Source organism: Nannospalax galili, unplaced genomic scaffold (assembly GCF_000622305.1).
Source record: "Nannospalax galili isolate Female #2095 unplaced genomic scaffold, S.galili_v1.0 scaffold310, whole genome shotgun sequence".
NCBI classification, from domain to species: domain Eukaryota; kingdom Metazoa; phylum Chordata; class Mammalia; order Rodentia; family Spalacidae; genus Nannospalax; species Nannospalax galili.
Genome location: NW_008328488.1, coordinates 499,969 through 523,100, shown reverse-complemented (window position 1 = coordinate 523,100; position 23,132 = coordinate 499,969). Strand labels below are relative to the sequence as shown.

Here is a 23,132-nt window from a genome sequence, read left to right as displayed (position 1 = left end):
TTTCTTTCTTTCTTTCTTTTTTTGAGACAGGGTCTCCCTGTAGCCCTAGCTGTCCTGGAACTCACTATGTAGACCAGGCTGGCCTTGAACTCACATAGATCCACCTGCCTCCGCCTCCCCAGTGCTGGGATTAAAGGCGTGCACCACCACACCCGGCCTCCTACAATATATTTTCGAAAGGAAAAAAGGCTTCAGGAAAAGGAAATGACTTCTTAACCTGCCAGTCTGGGAAACAAAATATGAGTTTTTTTCCCTAGAAGAATGGAGGCTAATCACGACCTTGGAGAACTGTTGCATTCTGCAGGTTCTTATCAGGATTTTCACGCCCATCTCACAGTGTGAGAAATGGCCTAACACCTTTTAACCTTTCTGCCAGTAGATTCGTGAATTCCATAGACAACTATGGATTTCCTGAATAACAAATGAGACTGTGGATTTTGTGCTTATGTCTTCCCTGTGCAAGGAGAGCAGGAACCCCTAAGTAGATGCAACAAAGAGCTGTACAGAGAGGGGCCAGTGCCACTGAGGAAAACACATCCACCCCAACCCCTGTTCTGGCATAAGAGATGGTTGAAAAGCGAGGAAAAGATCAGATACGCAGGAAAGTTTGGACAGCCAGTGCAGACAAGGAGGAGCTTTCAGAAGCCCAGTTTGGGGGACACCTCAGTCTGCCCTTCCCTTCCTTTCACAGTGGAGGCAGATGTCCCCTTTCTTCCCCATGCTGTTCAAGGATCACATCCCACCAGAAGCCTCTGTGTATGGCATTTATCATGAGCCATGTTGCATCTGAAAAGTCCAAAGCTTTCCCTGTCACTGGCTTTCTCTGTTAAAAATTGTCTTTTTCCTCCCCTTCCCTGTTTTTGCTTGCATTTTCTCTGGCAGGTCAACGAGGTAAGCAAGACCAAGTCTAATATCAGATACCTAGCTAACCCATCCATTGATATGACTAACCTCATCCGCATCCGTCTCCACATCCGAGCACCCTGCTTTGTTGCTGTGTACACTCATCTTCCTACATGCACCCGCTGAGCCAGGCTCTGTCTTGCTGTTGGCATCCATTCTGGAACGAAGAGTAGGCATGGAATGTCCCCCACAGGCCTGTCCCGAGCTGTCAACACCAGATAACTCCCCTTCCCTGAATGCACTGATTCCAGAGAGCCGTTAGGAGCCTTTGCCATTGGTTGGGGAAACTTGGGCCGGTGAACTGCTCTTGTGTGCGCATGCCTCTGTGGAGCTCAGGCCTCGGTGGTGGGGGCAGACCCCACAAGGCTGACCATCTTGTGTATTCAGTTGCGCAGCTCCTTCAAGCAAGCCTTTGGGAAGAAGAAGTCCCCCAAGTCAGCATCTTCACATTCGGACATCGAGGAGATGACAGATTCTTCCCTGCCTTCCTCCCCAAAGTTGCCACACAACGGGTCCACAGGCTCCACCCCGCTGCTGCGGAATTCCCACTCCAACTCCCTGTGAGTCTGTCTATCAGATGATGCCTTCGGCTCCTTAAGGGCCCTCTCCAGTAGGAATGGCTGGGAGTCAGTTCTGTTAGGTAACACCTGTTGGGGGTGGGGGCGTCCCAGGGCTTTGCTTTAATAGGACTTTGTGTGTGTGTCCAGTATTTGGGGAAGGTTAGGTTTCCTTAGGGTGGTGTCACTTAGCAGACACCTTGCCTTCAGCTAGTTATGTAGCTTCTCTTTGCTTCCCAATGGGGATGATGGCTCTTGTCCTCTAACCCTGTTCTAAGGCTAGAATAAGAGAAACAGATGCAAAAAAGCTGAGACCTTCAAGGGGAAGTGTACTGGTATGAGTGTTGCTAGGTTTTGCTGAAATTCTGGTTGATTTGAGGGACAAGACTTAGCTAATACATTTCTTCTTTGATTAAAATTTGGTGGTGTTTGTTTTTCTGATGTTAGAACTCAAAAACTGAAAGTTGATAGAATGGAGAGATTCTGTGAGAGTTGTCATTACCAAAGGACTCTGGATTTCATAAAGTGATTCATCTCCAGGAGCCATTCCCCTAGGGATGCAATGCAAAGCGCTTTGTGGCTCTCTCCTGTTGAGGTTTGTAGGTGCCATTTACATAGGGATAAGACATTTGCTCTGGCGCTGCCCTCCTGACTCCCACTAGATATCGGCCCCTCCATCTAGGCATAGGGAGGCAGTCCTGGGCCTCGCCTAAGAACACAGGGCTATAGAGTCAAGAGTAGAAGTAGCTTGGGGGTGGGCTGGTGGGGATGTCTGTGTCGGCTCAGAATGGGGCACAGCTGGCTTCCTGCAGCAGTGAGAAAGGCTGCCTGTACCAGACAGGACTGGATTCCATGAGCGCTGGAAAGATGGTTCAGCCCCTAAGAGTGTACGCTGCTCTTGCAGAGGACCCAAGTTCAGGTCTCAGCACCTATATACAGTGGCCCACAATCACCTGTTACTCCAGCTCTACTAGATCCAATGCTTTCTGACCCCTGTGGGCACCTGTACTCATGTGCACCCACACACAGACACATAAATACACTTAACTTAAAATTTAAAATAAAGACAGGCTAGGTCTCCCCATCCACCCCAGAGCATCCTAACTCAGCCCCTACCTGATCATACTGGAAGGAGTCCACGGTTTGCTTTTGCTTCCTGGTTGTGAACTTTGTGTGTAGCATCCTGTGTGAACAGAGCTGTGTTCCAGGAGTGCTTTGCAGCATTGCTATGCCACATGACAGTCGTACCTGATTAAATAAACAGCCTCTTAGCATTTAAGGCCAAAAGTGGACCCGAATTCTGAGAGCGTTTGTTTCTTCAGCTCTCAGAGAACCGTGCTTCCAAGCCGGGCCTCGCCCATACATTTTCTCAAACAGTTTCTCCAGCCTGAATTGGGGAACTACAGGTTTGGATCCACCCTTATAAGAGACTCTGGCCTTTTGATCCTTAGACCTAAAATGCCTCATACACACAGTATCAATCATACCTGTCGGTTCTCACTGCTTTCAAAGAATCTGAGTACGCCTGCTTCCAAACTTTGATGTGTTAATTCAAGCACACTGCTACTTAATTCATTCACTATCTTGGGTGGAGGGCAAAGTGGGGTCCCAAGGGATCAAGGTCAGGTGTGCAGGTCCCAAGAGCACTTGGCTCAGTGAGCTTGTTTCTGTTATAAGCAGTAGATACTTGGTGCAAGGTTAAGTAGAAGTCGTTAGTCCAGATTCTGTCTATATTGTAAGTCATTCCTACAGTTCTTAGGGACTAAGACAACATCCCAGGGAAACCAGGGACTGCAGGGACATGACCCAGTGCATTTCACTCCTGTGCCTCCAGTCTACCACGTGCCATTCCCAGCTCTGTTACAACAGTGTTCCAGACCAAGGAAGGTCCTTCTCGGTTGATCTCTCTACTGTGAGATGGGGTGAGCATTAACCAGAGAATCTTGAAATAGGAGAAGCCTAAAAAAGCCAGACAGTTAGTTCCAAGAGTTCATTCTGAGAATGAACATAAGGAGGTGCAGCCACTTGAGATGGGGTGGTCAGGAGAGGCCCCGCAGAGAGGGCATTTCAGCATAGAGCTGTGTAACAGGAGGAGCCACTGGTTAGTTCTGGTTGGACACACTAGCAGCTGTGACCAACCCAATTCAGAAGCTCAGCTCTGTGGCTTCACTTAACTCTCCCTTTCTGGCTCCAGTTAGAATGTCCTTGTCAGCATCCTGCAGTGACCGAGTCCTCGGCTCAGTGCTGTGTTCAGCCAGGGCAGGAGAGGAGAGTGATCCAGGTCCTATAAGAAGGTTCCATAGGTCAGGCCTGGAGGAGGCATATGTCCTCTCCTTCTATAGTCAGCTGACTGAGACCCAGGGCCATACCCCCTTACGGGAGAAGAAGCAAAGAAGGAAATGGGCTTTGGTGAACACAGATCCGCCTCACACTGAATGAGATAGGCTTCCCAAGAAACCAACAGCACAAGGAGACCAATGTGGAGGTGAACTGAGGAATCAATATGGCCTGCCTGCTCCGGGGTGACCAAGGGGCAACGTGGTGGGCTGAAACCAGAGAGGTAGGCAGGGTTGCCACACGGAGGGGTTTGAGCTCGGAATGAAGTCAGAGTGACCAGGAGGCATCGGCAAGGTTAAGAAAGAAAGGCGGGGTAAACGGACTTGGGGTTCTAGGAGTGAGGAATGCTGTACTCCACATCGCCCTCTCCTTGACCTTGTCCTGCTGGTCATGCTCCCCATCTCCTCTGCTCAGATTTCTGCTCCCATGAGCTTATCTGTGAGACCTGCTCCTTAAGGCTGGGCTGTGTGAAGTAATGCCCACCACCAGCCACCCCCTTTCCTCAGCTTCACAGGGTGCCTGGCACCATCTGACATGGAGACTTTCCTGGGGCTTGTGTTATCTCTCATCCTTCTCTGGAGGTTGGTGTTCTGTTGCTTTACAGACTCTCAAACACGTGTTGCATTGGGATGGATGGCTAGTGGGAGACCCGGGTGAGGTGGGTGATGGGTTTATTACTTCTCTTGTTGTTGTGATCAAATACCTGACAGGAAGCAATTATGGAAGGAAGGGTTTCTTTTGGCTTATAGTGTAAAGGGGATGCAGTTCATGGTGGAGAAGGGACGGCACCAGGTGTACGAGGTTCCTGTGCATCCATAGCCAAGAAGCACAGAGTGAACAGATAGTGGAGATGGGCTACAAACTCAAGGGCCCGCCCCCCAGGTACCCACTTCCTACAGTGAGGATCCACCTCCTAAATGTCCCACAACCTCCCAATCAGCACCCTCAACTGGGACCAAGTGTTCAAAGACATGAGCCTGTGGGGACATTTTACATTCAAACCACAGCAGATGGGGGGGAGGGTGTCACGAGTTCAGCTTCAGCCACATGAAGTGTGAGCTACTGACGCTCGTGTGGGGTGTCGGCAAGCCCCGGGTTCCTGCTTGTATCCACTGAGGAGAAGCAGGAATTCTCAGCCGTGTGGAGATGAACAGCAGTCAGGACTGAGTTCTGGAAAGCTGACATTCACAGTTCAGGAAGACAAGGCCTAGCAGTCAGTGGTGTAGGAGGAAACCCAGAGCAGAGTACCCAAGAGAACAGAAACTGGGCCATGTGCTGCTGGGTGGCCATGTCACGAGACAGAGTGGTGGCGATACAGCTGCCTCAGATGAGGTGCAATCCCACTCCTGCCAAGCCACGGCCCTGTAGGGATGGGGCAGGGCAGGCTCTCGGCTTCCCAGCCCTTTTCCTGTGCATTCCACACTGGAGATGTTTGTTTTGGGTCTAGTTTTCCAAAGGGTGGGCTGAGGGCAAACGCTTATTTACAACCTTGAAAAGTTTGTAAGAATGTGCAAATGTAGATTGGAGAGGGAGTTCAAAGAAGAAAGCCTGGAGCCTAGGGGTTAAGCTTGGATTGTTCCCCACCTTGTGGGCAAAGGGAACGGCAGCTGTGAAAAGGCCATGTTTCCCTCACTCCAGGCATTTAAAATGAGGAATGCCACCAGCCCACCGCTGGACAAGACAGCAGAACATGCTGGAATAATGAATGAACTAGGGGCTGAATAAACACACATCTGGTTGTTTCAGTTTGTGGTCTGTGAAGGAGGAAGGCATGCACTGGCTGCCTGCTGGGTAGAGTCCAAGAGCATGGTTTCGACAGCTAAGCAACTCCTTTCTCCCGTTTTTATCCCAAACTGTTGTGTTTAAATAGTGTGACCATGGGCATGGTGATCTCTGTACCCGTCTCCCCATTTCAGAGGTGGAGAACCCTGGTGCTGGGCAAGGTGAGTCACACAGTGCTTCCGATGCCTTGCTCTGTTCTACATAGATTCAGAAAATACTGCTGAGCACCTACCATGTGTTGATGTGATGATGCTGAAAACTGCCCTGATCCTAAAGGGACCAGAGCCAAGCAGAGCTTAGCCTGGAAAAGGCACTTAAAGCCTCAGTGACATAAAGCAGTCTAATCAAAGAAGGAGCCCACGGAAAAGAAGTTCTCTCTTGGGCTGTAGGGCTAATGACTGAAGTTCGATTGAGGCTAATGAGGAAGAACGTGGTTTGGGCCCTATTTCCGTGCTAGGGGACATCCCTTCCCATGGGGCCTCACCATGGTGATTTGGGAGGAAATTCAAGCTCCCAGCACAATGTTGCTTCTTGACAATTTGCTTCCTTTTGTCTTGCACTATTTTCTGTTGCTATAACTGCATAGTACAGATTGGATGGTTTGGAGAGTAGAAGTTTATTTAGGTCACAGTTCTGGTGCGTATTCCACACCTGCTTGGGCGTCCTTGGACGATCTTCTTACTCGGCTGTGGCGTGGTGGAGAGCTTCACTAAGGTTCATTACTCTTGTAAAGCCACAGGTTCAGGCATTGGGTTCTACACAGCCTCACCTAATACTTACTAGTGACCTTTCTTAGGCCCCTCCTCCAAACAACATTAAAGCTTGCTCTGGGATTAAGTCTCAGCAGGGGTTTGGAAGTGGACAGATACCCATCCCTAGCACCTTTGTGGACTCCCTGGTTGGCCAAGCTCTACACAGTAGTCACTGTTGCCTAATCCACAGATGGTTACTGAGAGAGCTTTCTGGGGTAAGGGGTTTGGAAGTGGACAGATACCCATCCCTAGCACCTTTGTGGACTCCCTGATTGGCCAAGCTCTGCACAGTAGCCACTGTTGCCTAATCCACAGATGGTTACTGAGAGAGCTTTCTGGGGTAGGTACAGGTTATGTGACATCACCTGGAGCAGAGTGGTCAAACAAAACCAGGGGGCAGACCCAGAATTCCCAGCAAGGCCTGGGACAGACTGCTCTCAGCCATGAATTAGAGCCTCCTGTATCTATGCAAGGCACAGCTCGGCTAAGACTGGAATGTCACACAGGGATTTTATCCAGATGTGACACTCTGTTTAAATCAGGAAACTCTCGTCCTCTCAACAAAGAACCAGTTTGCACAAGCTCCCTCTGCCTACCTCTCAAACCCGAACCATGGCTCTGTAGTTCAACCTTGCAAACCGCAGGCCAGTCTTAGTACAAAGAGCTGGGAAAGGGGTCATCTGAATCCTAAAGACATTTGGACTTCCCACAGTGTAGAGAAATAGAGTCTTAAGGAGGTCCTTATATTTTTTCAAGAAGATAATAAAGTCAAGAAGCTTCATCAATTGATAGCTTTAAAAAAATATACGTCATTTATGTTTACTTTATGTATATGAGTGTTTTGTGTGCATGTATGTAAGTAGACCCATGTGTGGAATGCCCATGGAGATCAAAAGAGAGTGTTGGATTCCCTGGAACTAGAGTTACAGAAGATTATTAGCTGCCGTGTGGGTGTTGGGAACTGAACCCGGGTCCTCTGCAAGAGCAGCCAGTGCTCCTAACTGCTGAGCCATCTCTTCAGCACCCCGAAGTCCTTGAACTTGTGATCCTCCTGCCTCAGCCACTAGTGCTGAGTCTAGGGATGTGCCCTCGTGCCCAGCCTGCTGAAAACTTTTGAGAAGCTTTCCTTTCTTTAAAACAGTTCAGGTTCAGATCAGGAAGAGAGCACCCAAAGTTCTGGTCGTTCAACTGTTAAGCTTTTTTTCAAGTTCTTTCATCTGGAAAGTTTTATGAATCGTTTTCTGTGGGCAGTTAAAATTGCCAGCCCCTCACCCTGTTTCACATGTATAGTTTTTGCTGGGTCCCTAGGCCGGTGCCCGAGTCTTGGGGAGTGGCTGCCATCACCACCATTGCCCAGGCTGCCTGCTCTGTCACCCTAGATGTCATCAGCTCCTGAGACCCAGAAACCTGGAACAGTTTTGGAGTTTTTGTTTTCTGGTTGTTTCTTTCTCTACTCATCTTCGATCTGAGAAGTCAAATCATTCTAGCCTGAATCATCCAATACTCAGTCCTATGACCTTTAGAATTCATGAACTGTTCTTCTATAGAAGGAGGTCCCTTCAGAACACCCCTATTCATCATGAATTTCAAGGTCTCCAACTTCATAGTGATCTGCCAAGAGTTCTAAAGATAACCCGAATTAGTGGAGCAAGCAGCCCAGCTCCTTGAGTAGCACTCACTCACCTCGCGTCTCAGTCACCCGGACCCACCGCGGCTGGGAAGGCTGTGATGTGGTACTCACAGGCAGCGCTTAGTCCTCTTGGATCTCACCTCAGACTCTGTTCTTTTCGTACTGTGAGCGTGAACCTATGGAACAGGCAGGGCACGAGACACTAACGGATCTCTCTAGACTTGACCTTGACCTCACTTCTCTGACGGGGATGAGAATTCAAAGAATACATCGGGTGTCATGATGAGACCTCAGTGTGTGTGTGTGTGTGTGTGTGTGTGTGTGTGTGTGTGTGTATATATATATATATATATATATTCATTCCCTGGGGAGTACCCAACCCCAAAAAGGCACTCTGCTTTCCTCTGCCAACTGCAGCTTACCCTGTTAGAAGTGTTGGGGGTACCGCAGTACAGCCTTTCTGGTCTCTACTGCTGTGCATAGGCAATAGATAGCATCATTTTTCTTTCTGATGCTTCGGGTGTAGCCCCTCGAAGAAGCGGTAGGAGCGGGTTATTCCCATCGGTGCTGAGCACTGCTTGATGGTTAGCCTGGTCCGCTGCTCAGTGGACGCTGAATGATGCAATCGACAGCCGCTTTTGTCAATAATGCCCCTTTTCCGTAGAATTTCCGAGTGCATCGACAGTGAAGCTGAGACAGTCATGCAGCTACGGAACGAGCTAAGAGATAAGGAGATGAAGCTGACGGACATCCGCCTAGAAGCCCTGAGCTCCGCCCACCAGCTGGACCAGCTCCGAGAGGCCATGAACAGGATGCAGGTGAGTGCCAAGAAGCCGGTGGTAGACAGAGCTCCAGGAGGCCACAGACCAGCAGCCCGACGGTGACTGAGGGTCCGCAGGCCACCCTGCTTTCCCGCCCTCTTTCTAGTCACTCTCCACTGCTCAGCGCAGTCCAGAGTATAAAAGTAATGTTCCCTTCGCATTAGACCTCACGTGGCTGCCCACAGCCTCTTCTTTGTGGGCTGGCCCTCGAAACCTGGCCTTCTACAGGTCCTTTTCAGTCGTGGCCTTCCCCAGCCCAGCTTTTCCAGCTCTGCTCACAGGCCTCCTGGGGCTGTGATGGCTGGATCTGCATGCTCTGCCAGCCCATTTCACATGTCCCTTCCCCTGGGTGTATCCTCTATCCATCCAAACCGGACCCCTCCTCCAAGCCTCAGCCTGGCCTTTATCCCAAGCCCCTCCACCTTCTGCAGCTGGAAGTGACCTCCTTTGAACGTGGCTATAGATTTGTTCTTGCTGGCCCCACCTCACTCCACATCTGCCACGGAGTGACAACATTCCAGCCTTCGGAGCTCTTTCCCACCACTGCTTTGAGTGCATTACGTTCTTTGCGGTATGCTAAGTGGGCCCTCACTGGACAGCAGCCCTCCCAAAGAACGTTCCCTGGAACACTCGCTCCTTGAAAGAGCTCCTTCATCAGATGTGCTTGGGAACTACACCACATGCCCATCTCAGATTCACAAAGTGTAGCAGCTCTTTAAGGGCTCTGAGAAGTCCTGCAGTTAGGAAATCTGTCACTCAGCGTTCCTGATGGCAAGGCTCTTACACTGGTCACTCCAGCAGCAGACCTTGAAAATCAAGTTTTGGAATGTCTCTTAAAGGTCAATTCTCTGAAAGGATCGGCCTGCCCTGCCAGACAGACCTTGTTTGTCAGCAAAGGTGGGAAGTTCCCTGAGGGTATTCCTCGTCTTGGCTAGGCTAGCTACCTGGATCCTTCAGGGCCTTTCTAGGTTCTTCCCCCAGAAAAGGCATGTTCCATTCATCTCCTGAGTCAGCACCTCCTTGCTCCCTGCAGAGTGAGATCGAGAAGTTGAAAGCAGAGAATGACCGACTGAAATCGGAGTCTCAAGGCAGTGGCTGCAGCCGGGCCCCCTCCCAGGTGTCCATCTCTGCCTCCCCAAGGCAGTCCTTGGGCCTCTCCCAGCACAGCCTGAACCTCACCGAGTCCACCAGCCTGGGTGAGTGGCTCACAGACCAGGGGCAGGCCCAGCCCACCAGCCTGAGTGAGGGGCTTGTGGGGCCAGGAACAAGCCCAGTCCACCAACCTGGGTGAGTGGCTCACAGGACTGGAGGCAGGCTGAGTCCTTCAGCTTGGGTAAGTGGCTCACAGGCCAGAGGAGCAGGCCTAGTCTACCAGCCAGGGTGAATGGCTCATGGGGCCAGGACCAGGGGCAGGCTCAGTCCATCAGTCTGAGTGACCAGCTCTCAGAACTTGGGACAGGCTGAGTCCTTCAGCTTGGGTGAGCAGATTGTAGGGCTCTGGGCAGGGCTAGTTCCCCAGCCTGGGTGAGTGACTCATGGAAGTAGGGTAGGTAGGGGCCTGCAGTTGGCCCAGTCTCCAGTGTGAGCCTGGGATGCCCAGGCCCACAGAGCCTATGGCGAGGTGATAGGAGTGTGTGTCTGGGTGTGTGTCTGCTACCAATGTGAGCCCAGCCATTAGAGTGTTCCATGCTTTGCTCCAGCACTCCAAATTCCTCAGGCTATGAGCTTGGGTTTCCCCTTGCCCATCATGCTGAGTTCTGTTTGATTTATTTTACGAGGCTGACCTGCAGGCCTGAGACTCATACACCCCTCGGTAGCAGGTCCCGTAGGGGCCACGTCCTGGCTCTCCAGCCTGCCTGCTGTGGGGGTGGACTCTAGGCTGGCACATCATCCCAGAATGCACCTTGGGTTTTCTTTGTGAGCATTTCAAAGCTGGCTCTTTTATTTTTTACCCATGATGCTGCTGCTGCTGCTGTTTGGTTGAGTCTCCCTCGCACTTCCATCCGGCAAGATGCATCATCAGCTGGCTCCTTGGCCCACCCACCATTGGTTTCTGTGACTACATTCTCCACCTTTCCCTCCCCCGTGCCCACCCCACCTCCCCTGCACCCCGACGCCTGGTCTGACCTGCTGCTGTGCCCGCAGGCAGCAGGGGCTCCGGGAAGCAGCTTTGCTGTCCTCACGTGCCTAAGGCTGTTGATGTTTTCATTCGCAGACATGTTGCTGGATGACCCTGGTGAATGCTCGACTCGGAAGGAAGGAGGCAGGCATGTTAAGATAGTTGTCAGCTTTCAGGAGGCAATGAATTGGAAGGAGGTCAGTTGGATCCCTCTCCCTGCTTGCCTGTTCCTTCCCCAGGTAGAACTGCCTAGCTTAGCCACTTAACCGGAAACCCAAGGTGGTGGGAAATGCTAACACCTTTCTTGATACAGCCGTCCTCCTCACTCAACAAGAGTTCCAGGACCAGGGGATGCCTGACGTGTGGAGAGTACTGAACCCCGTACATGCTATGTCGTTCTGTATATATGTATGCAGGATAAAGCTTAATGTATGGACTAGATATTTAAGAGGTTTGTGAGTGGAGCAGGGGTACAGCTCAGTGGCCGAGTGCTTACCTAGCATGCACAAGTCCTGGGCCCCATACCCAGCACCACAGGTAGGGAGAAAAGAAAGAAATTAGGAAGAGAAAATAGAATAATTATAACAGTGTTCTGAGTTAGCCTCCTGAAAACACAGAAAGTGCAACTTCAGATAAATGGCGACTCCTGTACCCACAATCCTTGGCAGGTCCCTCCTGGACCCATCATCCTCTGAGCACTTCCCCCTCTACCCACAATCCTCAGCAGTCTTTCCTGTAACCTCTGCAGTTCTTTGACACAAAATGAGCACATAGCACTTCCTTTCTGTTGTTTAAGAGACTAAGTTTGCTAAAAACAGCCACACCTTGCACTGCGTTGTGCTTTAAACGCTTATAAACATGAACACCCTCAGAAATGGCTGTTCTGAATTGAGTATTTTCCCAGGTAGCTACGCACCTTTCACAGGGAGGAGTTCACTGGACCCAGTTCTGTCTCATCTTGCCTGCACAACAGATACCCTCCCTTTCTGGGAGACGGGCGGCCCTCAGCTGAGTTCAGGGATCGCAGGTGGCCAAGAGGGGGAGGGTGTGGGGCAACCTAAGTCACTGAGGCTGGGAGCTGATGCTCCAGTACAGTGTGTGTTCCGGCCTATACTTCTGCCAGAGACTATTCCGAGGTAAGATGTGTTTCGGCCAGCAGTTAAGTCCTACTGACGCTCTGGGTGATCTTGGCCATGAGAGTGGGAAATGGTCTAATGCATTACCACATCGAGACCTAGGGATTTTTGTTATTGTGTTTGGTTTGGTTTGCTTTCTTTCTTTCTTTGATTTTGGCTGGTCTAGAACGTCCTATGTAGAGACCAGGCTGGCCTCAAACTCAGAGCTTCCCCTGCTTCTGCTGGGATTAAAGACTTGCACCCCCATGCCCAGCTGAGGGGTTTTATAGAAATGCCAGCTTCTTGTTAGGGTTTCAGACAGCTAGGAAACTCAGAGTGCCCAGCAAAACAAAGTGCATGCAGTCAGACTTTCCTCTGCCAGCCTTGCCACTGGGTGACTGACTCACTGGCCTTCTGGAAGGCTAAATCCAGATCTGTATGTTCCTGGGATCTGTGTTGTCTGTCCTGGAAAGGAACTCGAATTCATTCCACAGCATTCTTTATTTCCCTCCCTCCCTCCCTCCATAAAATTGAATGAGGTTTTAACCTTTAAAAAATATCTCCTTGTCATTTTAAAATATACTGTTTCATACAGAAACCTCCCTCCCTTTCTTTTTTAAAGGCAGGGTCTCCTGTAGCCCCAGCTGGCCTAGAACTTGCTATATAGACCAGGCTGGCCTTGATCTCAATGAGACCTATCTGCCTCTGCCTCCCAAGTGCTGAGGTCAAGGGTATGCGCATAGCATTCTTACAACACAAGTGACCTCTCTACATGCCATTTACTCTCACATTCATCAGTAGGAACAGTTAGACGTGACATTTTTTTGGAGATCTGGGTCACTGCAGCATCACAAGAGGCTCATTGACCAGGGTATTATCTCCAATTTTCAGCTGAGACACCCAAGACCCTAAGGTGATTGTGGGGCCAGGCTATGTCAGGGCCAGACTGGTTGATGCTCTTTCCTTCTGCTGACTTTGCCTAGCTGCCACATGCTGATCGGCTGCCATTCGGCCCTACCCCTCTCCTACCTTACAGGCATGTGTGATATTTATAAGACCAGCAGAATGGAATGTTCTATCAGCTCCTTTTACTCACTGTGATCAGTTAACCCCTGTGGGTGTAGATACACGAGAAATGGAGAAAAAAAGGTGGTTTTTTTGGCAGTCTTCCCAGAATTTTTACTTTTCTGAACCAAGTTCACTTAAACTTTTAATGAAAGGAATGTAGTAAATGTTGTTTTTTAAAAGAGAAGAAAAATAGAAACATTCTCTGAAAAAGTTTAATAAAATGAGAAACTTTATTTAAAAAATAAGTAGTTGTAATGAAATATATGGAAGTTGAGAATATCACTGTGTAAGTTCTGTCCAGAGTCTTTGAGCCAGGCAGTTCAGTCCCCGAAGGCTTCCTGAGAAAAGGTGAGTTCTTTAGCAAAGTTTGAAAAGGGACTGGCAGACACGGGAGGGTTACAGTCAAGGGATGTGTAACCCATGCCTTGTACAAGAGTTGCGCTGGGCTGATGATTCCAGGTTCCAGAGAAGAGATTTTTGTCTTCCTGACCCACTACGGTTTTAGCAGGAGAAGAAGGAAAAGATTTAAGGCCTGCCAGCCAAGTCATGCCTGGCATTGAAGGAACTAGGACTTTCATTTCCGGTCTTGGCACACTGAACCCTCTGCTGAGCCAGGGCAGGAAGCAGACCACTGTCCTCACCTGTACATGTCTCCTCGCCCTTAGGACTCCAGACCTCACCTCTTCCTCATTGGCTGCATTGGAGTTAGTGGGAAGACAAAGTGGGACGTGCTTGATGGGGTGGTTAGACGGCTATTCAAAGTAAGTGCCTCAAGAAGAAAGCCACGCTGTGGGCTTGGGGAGGGCATGGAGGGGATGGTTGTTCAAGGACCTGGGCCATTTTCCCAGCCTACCCATTCCTCCAGATCCTTCTGTTGCTAGGACCTGTCCTCTGGTCTTCCCCTCATAAGTACAGATTGGCTAGCGGTCACACTGTCATCTGCCTTTGGCAGTGGCTGGCCAGCTCTCATCATTTCACAACGACTTGGTCCACTCACAGTGAACCTCCATCTTGTCAGATAAGCATTGGAGGGACAGCACCCAAGGCAGCACATTTCTGCCTCTTACTGGGGGCTTTAGGATTGGACTTCATAGGCCCAGCTCCCTGTGTCAGTGCTGCTGAGTATCCGACAGTAACATCCCATCAGCGCCCCGTGTCAAGGATGCTGGCAGGGCCATCCCATTGGTTTGGGTATTTGCCATAGCAAAAATTATTAATGAGGACCAAGGTGAATTCTGGGGCTTAAAGTGATTTGAGAGAAGCTTTCAAGTTTTCCCTTCTATCTTGAGGTAAATCGGGAGCCCCAAGTGTTGTGTCTCCTGAGTGGGAGCAATGGAGACCACTCTAAGCCCTTTATTGTCTCATTTAGAGGCAAGTGGGGCTCTGCTTACGGCCCCAGCCTAATGTGAAGGACATGGAGGTAGACCAGTAGTCTGGTTCTGCTGCCTGCCTTCCAAACCTGACTTACCTAGTCCACCACTGTGTCCTTTCTAGCATGAGGGTCAGGACAGCTGTACACAAGGAAAATTCAGTGCTTTTGACCATGGTTAACATTCCTCATTCCTCCAGCTTACAGAGGAGTTAACCCAGCAGGAGTCAGGAAGGGCTAGGACAGACCAGTTCTACCTCCTTGCCCAGCACCCAGCTTCTGCTTCAGAGGCTGTGTGTTTAGATTAGAAAGGCAGCAGTGTGTGTCGGGGGCGTGTCAGAGTAAATGGCAGAGACCACCAGAGACCTGTTGCTAGGACCAACATAGCAATTGCATGGCACCTCACAGACAGACCTACAGCCATTGGCCTTTTTGCTGCTGAATTGATTACATTTCTTGTTGTCATGATATCATACATGACAGAAGTAACTGGGGCCAGAAAGGTTGCTACATCAGTAAAGGGCTTGCCTTGGAAGCATGAAGACCTGCGTTTGAGCCCCAGAACCCATGTAAAAAGCCTAGTGCACTGGTGTGTGCTTGTAATCCCAGCCCTGGGGAGGAGACAGAGACAGATGGGTCCCTGGGGCTCTCTGGCCAGCTAGCTTCACTTTCCTGGAAGTTCCAGGCCAGTGAGAGACTTTGTCTCAAAAATGAGGGTGCTTGAGTATCCTCTGGCTTGCATACACACACCTACACAAATGCAATTCTAGAAACGTGCAGTGCACACGGATAAATATATACACAACTTAAGGAAGGGTTTATTTTCAGCTCACTGTTTAATACGAAATGTAGTTCATCACGACAGGGAAGGCATGATGACAGGCGTGTAAGGCAGCTGGTCTCTGCATGTACACTCAGCAAGTGGAGATGTGCCAGAGCTTACCTGGTCCTTTTTATTCAGGCCAGAAGTCAGTCCACGGAATGGCCGTGCCGGCCCACATTTAGGGTGGGTGTTCCCACCTCAGTTAACCCAATCATGAAGCTTCCTCCCCTAGACATTTCCAGAGGTTTGTCTCCAAGGTGGTTCTAGATCCTGTCAGCATTGACACTGGCAATTGACCATCAGTATGAACCATCCTAGTCAAGGGGACTCTTTGCAGATGAAACCCACAGATACTTTTGAAGCTGTATTGGTACTTTTCTCTAGCACCCCTGGACTTTGCTCCTGTCTTTGCTCTGAGCCAGCAGAGGGGTGGAGAGACTCCTGTCAGCTTTTCATGAATGGCTCAGTATCATTCCCAGACCCTCATGCTGTCAAGACTTCAGCTGAATGTAGGGAGAGCACCCTTCATCCGGTCTGGATGCTCATGGTCTTGTTAGGGCTTGTTTTTCTTCATTCCTGAGTGAGTAGCTCTGTGTCATAAGAGGCCTGGGATTTGAGAGTATTCTTGTCAGAGTGAGCACCACAGCTCAACCTTAGCTCCTGCCTCATCTGAGAAAGCCAGGACACCCATCATTCATCCACTGAAAATGGAGTCCAGAGCAGGTTTTAGCCAGCTCTCCAGTGGGATCTGTGTTTTGTTTTCTCCAGGAATACATCGTTCATGTCGACCCAGTGAGTCAGCTGGGGCTCAGTTCGGACAGTGTTCTCGGTTACAGTATCGGCGAGATCAAGCGCAGCAGCAGCTCAGAGACCCCTGAACTCCTTCCCTGTGGCTACCTGGTAGGAGAGAACACCACCATCTTGGTGACTGTCAAGGGTAAGTGGAGGCTGTGGCGGCCAGAGCTCTCAGGAGTCATGCTAGCCTCCCCTTCCATTTGTGCTTAGACATGTGGGTTTCCTTCTTGTCTTGTTTTGTTTTTCTCTTACTTCAGTTACTCCCCCCAAGCAAGTTGTACCATCGGAAACAGATAATTTTAGTTTATTACTGCAATTAGGCATCAAAAGGTCCCATTAGCCTTATGACTGAGATGATGGAATTTTAATAACTCTTTAGTAACTGTTGAAATGGCACTTTACCAAAGCAATGAATGGCGTTTGCCAGCCAGCCTTGGATGTGAGCCCATTCTACAGTTGGGAAACTGAGGAGCTGAAGGCTACAGGGTGGTCTCTGCAAGCATCCGGATGAAATCACCCATGCACCTTCCAAAGCCTCAGCTCCCGGGAGGGCTAAGCCCTGGGGCACAGTGTGTTCCACAGAACTGCGGATCCCAAAGTTCTGTCATGGAAAAAAAGGATCACAGTCATGTGAGTCTGGAAAACTGCATCTGAGTTGTGAGTGGACAGAAGTGCCCTGGTTAAGTGAGTGGATGTGTCCTTTAATGTCCAAGCTCCCAGTGTCCAAAAGCCTCCTCCTTCCAGCCTGTTCCAAATTTGACCCACTCGTTTCTGTGTTCATGGACCTCCTGGGTAACAGACTTGGATGACCAGGACGAGGCCCACCCCTTTCAGCTTTTTTCTTTATTGATCCCGATGAAGTTTAGGCAGGAAAGTTTTGGAGTTGTTTTGTCGCAAGCTCCATTCCTTAGTAGCTGTGTTAATTACTTTTCATGTCGCTGTGACAGAACGCCTGACAAGAAGCAACTTAAGTGAGGAAGGGATTATTTGGCTTACAGTTCAAGATGTGGTCCATCGTGGGGAGAGGGAATGGTGGGAGGAGCAGGGGGCCAGCTGGTCACATTGCACCCCAGTCAGAAAGCATACATAAGTGCTGCTCAGTCGGCCATCTCATTTTTATACAGTCTGGGACCCCAGCCCATAGCGGATCATCCCACCTAACCAACGTAATCTAGAAAATCCTTCACAGGAATGCCCAGAGGCTTGCCTCCAAGGTGATTCTAGATCTGGTCACATAAGCAATTGTTATAAACCATTACAAGTCCATCCCTTGTCAGCTTGACAGCCAAACGTAACACTTTTAAGGCCTAGCCTTCCATCCTTTGACCCTGTAGACTCACGATCATCTCAGTGCAAAAATGTGTTCAGTCTAATTTCAAAAATAACCATAGTCCTAATAGCTCCAAGACTTTTTAAAAATCCAAAGTCCAAGTCTCAGCTGAGATTCTAGGCATTCTCTTAATTGTGAGCCCCTATAAAAATAAAACAAGTTACATACTGCCAATATATGATGAAAAAATAAATAAAGAGCCTGTTCCAAAAAGGAAGGGGTTAGCAGTGAAAGTTCGGATAAAGAAAGACTGAAGTGTGGCAGTTAAACACCAAATTCTGCTGCTCCATGTCAGGTACCTTGGGCTCTACTGCCTATGGCACAGACTCTCTCTCTTGAACCAGCTCCTCTCCATGCCTGAAGCTTTGCTTGGCAGATTCCCCATGGTTCTGGCATCTCCAACATCCTGGGGTCTCCATGGTCTCCCCACTTCAGAGATCCATGCAGTGGCTTACTTGCAGGGACTCGGACCCTGCCCCATGATGCCCAACCTCAGTGTCTCTCTGGAACTCTGAAGCAAAACTCCATGATCCCCTCAATCTTACTTCTTCCATGCCTGCAAAACCAGCAGCACGTGGACGATGCTGCCAAGGTCTGCTGTCAGCTCGAGATGAGCCTGGCCCCTTGGACCGCAGCAATGGTGGCCTCTGTGTGCCTTGGTGGCTGATCAGCAAAGTCACTTTCCCAGGCAGTTTTTGAGCAGGGAAGCCCTTCTGTGGCACGGTGTCTTTCCTGTTCCAGTGCAGGGCAGGAGGATCCTTAACAACTACAGCCTGTTTTTCAGTATGTACTTTAGCAGTGACTTTACAGTTTCCCAAGCTCTTTTCTTCAACAAATTGGACATTTTTCTATCTCTTTGCCCCACTGGATGTTCTTTTCCACTCTAGACCTGGGTAACAGTGCTAAGCTGTAACCATCAGACTGAATGTTGTCATGCCTTGAAATTTCCTCCTCCAAAGGCATTACTCCGTTACTTTTAAATTCAGCCCCCACTCAAGTTCTCAGGACAGAATATAACAGAGTATTTACAAGAATGTAGCAGAATGTGCCCCACCCAGTTCCCAGGGGCATCCTCATGGCCAGGCCTATTGGCCAAGTTTCTTTCTGTCAGTACTCTGCTTTCCAGTTCCCACTAGGACGACTCATTAAACTCTGCTGATGGCATTCTGGGCCTCTTCCGGCCTGAAGTTCCAACCACTTCACCGTCTTTCTTCCCCCAACTCCAAAGTCCTCAGAACCACATGTCATGTTTATCACGTAGTCGCCCCACTTCTTGGACCAATTTTCTGCATTCATTACTCTTCTCAAAGCTGTGAACAAATGCCTGACAGAAGCAACTTAAGGAAGGAAGAGTTTATTTTGGCTACAGTTCAAAGAGCCGGTAATGGTGGGGAAGGCATGACGGCAGCAGGTGGCTGGTCACAACACATCTGCCGTCAGGAACAGGTGAACAGCCAGGAAGGAGGCTGAGTGCTGGTGCTCGGCTCACTTTTGCCTTTATATGGAGCCTCAGTTCTCACTCCATGTGATGGTGCCTCCCACATTTAGGGTGCGTCCTCCTACTTCAATTAACCTGATCCCCAAGCTCCCTCATCGGCCCAGAAATGTGTCTCCAGGATGATTTCAGAGCCTGTCAAGTTGACAGTGTAAAACCAGAAAGTTCCCTATCAGCAGCGATCAAGATCGCTCTCTGTGGTTACAATTGCCTAGACCTCACCCAGTTTATCTTGATGGCAAGTCAGATTCCACAGTTGTGCCCTTGGGCTAAAGTGGCACAAAACAACTCCAGAGGGACAGCACATACCAGGAGATGTCTGGCTTGGATACCTGGGAAATCCAGAGTATGCTTCAGGCACAGCCAGATCTAGGTTCTCCAACAGTGTGGTCAGGACCAGGTCTAATGGCCCCAAATAGCCTTGATTCATTCTTCTAGCTCAGGAACCTAAAGGAAGGAGAACTTTTTGGAAGGGTGTTAGGAATTTTCTAAAGCTGACTCAACCCCCACATAAGTCAAGTGCCCACCATCGGGTCGTCATGGCTGGGAAAAGCTTCACCCCACCCTGTCACAAGCCCTCAGCCCGTTGGCATATGAAGGGGTCGGAACTCTGTAGGAGAGAATCCTGCCACAGGGAAAGCAGGAAGAGGCACCAGGCACATGGAAACAGTAACATGAACACGGAATGAGAGCCCTTCCCGCCCTGGGCTCCCCGGATACTTTCACAGTGGGCACGGCAAGCACTGAAGGGTAAAGCTGACCTGTGTGGGGTGAGTTACAAGATGGCCCACTCCTGAAGGAGTGTGGCACCCCCATCCCACAGATCCTGGCCCTTGGCTGCTGTCAGCTCATTGGGACTTTCAGCATCTGTAGGGATCAGCTCAGGTTTTATTTTGTACTGATACTCAACTCATAGGTTCTGGAGTGCTTCAAGCTTCTGCTTTCAAAGCATTAAAATTCAGTCAAGGATTTTCTCCAGAAGGGCCCCATTCACTGTAGTGATCCATTCCTGTGGTGCCAGGGAAGGGGTGGCTTTGCATAGTCTTTTTTTTTTAATTTAAGGGAGGGGTGCATGTGCCACAGAGTACATGTGTGTGGAGGTCAGAGGACAGCTTTCAGGAGTTGGTTCCCTCCTCTCACCATGTGCGTCCAGGGATCTAGCTCAAGTCGCCAGACTTGGTGGCAAGCGCCTTTGCCTGCTGACCATCTTGCTTGCCCATGACTTCATATGTGAAGTGAGTCAGTCTGCAGTATAAGCATCCTCCAGAAAACTTAATGCAAAACAGTAACATATATGTAAAGAAAGTGTGTTAGTGATTTCTCCCCTGTTTTTCTTTTTTTTTTAATTATTTATTATTTTTATTTTATGTGTATGAGTGTTATGCCTGCATGTAGGTAAGTGCACCCATGTCGTGCAATGCCTGTGGAGGACAGAAGAGGCTGTCTGATCCCCTGGAACTGGAGTTAGGACAGTTGTTGGCTGCCATGTGGGTGCTGGGATTCAAACCTGGGTCTTCTGCAGGAACAATCAGTGTTCTTAACCACTGAGCCATTTCTTCAGTGCCCTGGAATGTAGGTTTGACCGGGAATAGGGCTGGGTTGTAGGAAGCTCATAGGCCTCTCCCCAGAAGGTAAGGCACTCGGGGGTCTTCCTCCTGGAGCAGTTGTTGCTTTGGGGGTGATGTTGTAGGGGGAGAATGAGAAACAAACCGTCACTGCGTTAGAGGCCATCCTGCTGTAGTGAGAAGGCTCCTGGGCGACAGGATGAAGGCCGCGCTCTGCCTCCTCACTTGTGTGGACTGGCTTTCTTATTTTTATTTATTTTGATTTTATATGAATGAGTGTTATGTTTGCATGTGTGGAAGTGCACCCATGTTGTGCAGTGCCTGTGACAGAAGAGGGCGTTGGATCCCTTGGAACTGGAGTGAAGCATGGTTGTTAGCTACCATGTGGTACTGGGATTTGAATCCATGTCCTCTGTGAGAACAGCCAGTGCTCTTCACCCTGAGCCATCTCTGCAGCCCCTGCATACTGATTTTCCTGAGGGCACTTTTCAGATGGAATTGCTACAGGTTCTAGATGGCTAGCCATGTATGCGTGTACAGGTGCCATGTATGCGTGTGTGTACAAGTGCATATGTGCCCTCAGCCATCACTCTTCAGGTACTGTCTGCCTTGTTTTTTAAGACAGGGTCTCATTGGCCTAGAACTCGCCCAGTAGGCTTAGGCTGTTTGGCCAGTGAGTCCCAGGAATGCTGTCTTTGCCTCCCTCGTGCCGGGATTACAAGTTTGTGCCACCATGCCTGGCTTTATTTTATGTACATTCTGCAGATTGGACTCAGATCCTTATGTTTTCAACACAAGCACTTTACTGAGCTGTCCTGTTCCCCCAGCCCTGAGACCAGCTCTTGTAAAGTGAACAACTCTGGTTAATGGGGTTTTCTCAGGTAGGAAAGGAGAGAGAAAAACTTCCATGTGGCTCTGTTGCCAATCTAACGTCTCAGCATGTAGCATTTCACTCTAGGCCTTCTGGTCAGGATCCATATTCCAACATCAGGATCGCACCCTGCATCCAACCTTGCCTTCTTGGCACACCTAAGCAGGTGCCTAGAAGGAAGGAGAGAAGAGAACTGGGGAAGCGGCAACCCGGGGTCGTGGCAGATGTGGGTGGACAAGACCCAGGAGAAATTTGGGCCAGATACCACAGGACTGGAAAATGTAAAGAGGCACACAGAGCCCAGAGCCTTCGGCGCTCTGCAGAGAACCGAAGGCCCAGATACTGCAGGGGAGTCTTAAGCTGGAGGAACCCGAAGCAAAAGATACCCATGGCCAGGAGGGTAGCTTCTAACTGCAGAAGGATTGGGTTGTCAGCCTTTGGAGTACCTGGGAGGCAGTGGTCTTAGATGGGAGTGGGCTGCCAAGGAGAGCTGCTGTCTGCCCAACTTCAAGCCCTCCCCATCTCTCTCAAACAGGGCTCACAGAAAACAGCCTGGACTCTCTGGTGTTCGAGTCCCTGATCCCTAAGCCCATCCTGCAGCGCTATGTCTCCCTGCTGACTGAGCACCGCCGTATCATCCTCTCCGGCCCCAGCGGCACCGGGAAAACCTACTTGGCCAACCGGCTGTCCGAGTACGTGGTCCTTCGGGAAGGACGGGAGTTGACAGATGGGGTCATCGCCACCTTTAATGTGGACCACAAGTCCAGCAAGGTGAGGAGATCATTCTGAGCTGCTATATGTCAGCTCTTTACCACTACCTTGAGCAGCTCCTCTAAGCTAGCCTTCCTAGAAAGCCAGAGGAAGAGGTCAAATGGGACCAGTAGAAAGGAAGGCTTGCAGTCAGCCCTCCTGGTCAGAAGCACCATCTGGGCCAAGACCAGTTGCTCTTTTGTGTCTATGGCTAGTGGCTCCTTCAGGTCCCTCCTAGGTGTGTCCAGCTTAGCGAGAACTTACCACGTACCTCCCAAGTATTGTTATTTTTCTCAAATAAAACATTTAGTGGGTCGACAGTCACAATGGCTTGTGCTGGAGGAGTGGCAGGCTGCCCTCACAGAGTGCCGTCCAGGGAGTAGTTGCCCTTGTCCCGTTTTACAGAGCAGAGAACAGCAGCTTGAGGTGCACGTGTCATATCCCTAACACTGTTTAGACCATGCTAAGTGTTAGAACTGGGGCTTAGGTTGAGGCCTCAGACTCCAGAACCCTGTGGCCAGCCACATAGTGAACCGTGGGGACCTGTGGATAGGATCTGACCTGGCCCTGGCTGGGGGCTGTGAAGGGTGTTTGCAGGGGCATCTGTTTATTCATTTGTGTGAGGGCTGGTGATTACTCTGTTTGGTGCTAGGTAGCACACCTTTAAGAATCAAAGGTGAGGGCTGGAGAGATGGCTCAGCGGTTAAGAACACTTGCTGTTCTTCCAGAAGACCCGGGTTCAATTCCCAGCACCCACATGGCCGCTAACAACTGTCCATAACTCCAGTTCCAGGGGATCCGAGGTCCTCTTCTGGCCTCCACAGTCTTTGCATGATAGGGATGCACTTACATACATGCAGGCAATACACTCATACACATAAAATAAAAATAATAAAATACTTAAGGAAAAGAAAAGAGTCAAAGGTGAAATGGAGGGGCTCCCTGCCTTGTGAGCCATCTGTGAGCCTGGGCCACCTAGAGCTCACCTTTTCATGGCCTATCCCATGGTTGTGTGGGGCCAGGAATCTGTCCCACTCACCAGTTACCCTT

General features: G+C 49.9%; 1 protein-coding gene across 3 annotated transcripts in view; it reads left to right on the top strand.

Annotated features, from left to right (window-relative positions):
• Positions 1–23,132, top strand: part of Nav2 (neuron navigator 2) — a 402,958-nt gene that overhangs the window by 361,290 nt on the left and 18,536 nt on the right. For 2 of the 3 annotated variants that reach the window (XM_017796645.2, XM_017796641.2), the window contains 8 exons: positions 883–891; positions 1,291–1,463; positions 8,626–8,779; positions 9,816–9,978; positions 10,998–11,098; positions 13,750–13,845; positions 16,045–16,213; positions 21,868–22,103. In XM_017796645.2, the coding sequence (XP_017652134.1) occupies positions 883–891; positions 1,291–1,463; positions 8,626–8,779; positions 9,816–9,978; positions 10,998–11,098; positions 13,750–13,845; positions 16,045–16,213; positions 21,868–22,103 (1,101 nt within the window). The remainder of the gene's footprint in view (positions 1–882; positions 892–1,290; positions 1,464–8,625; positions 8,780–9,815; positions 9,979–10,997; positions 11,099–13,749; positions 13,846–16,044; positions 16,214–21,867; positions 22,104–23,132) is intronic. The other variant, XM_017796647.2, reaches the window with a different exon arrangement.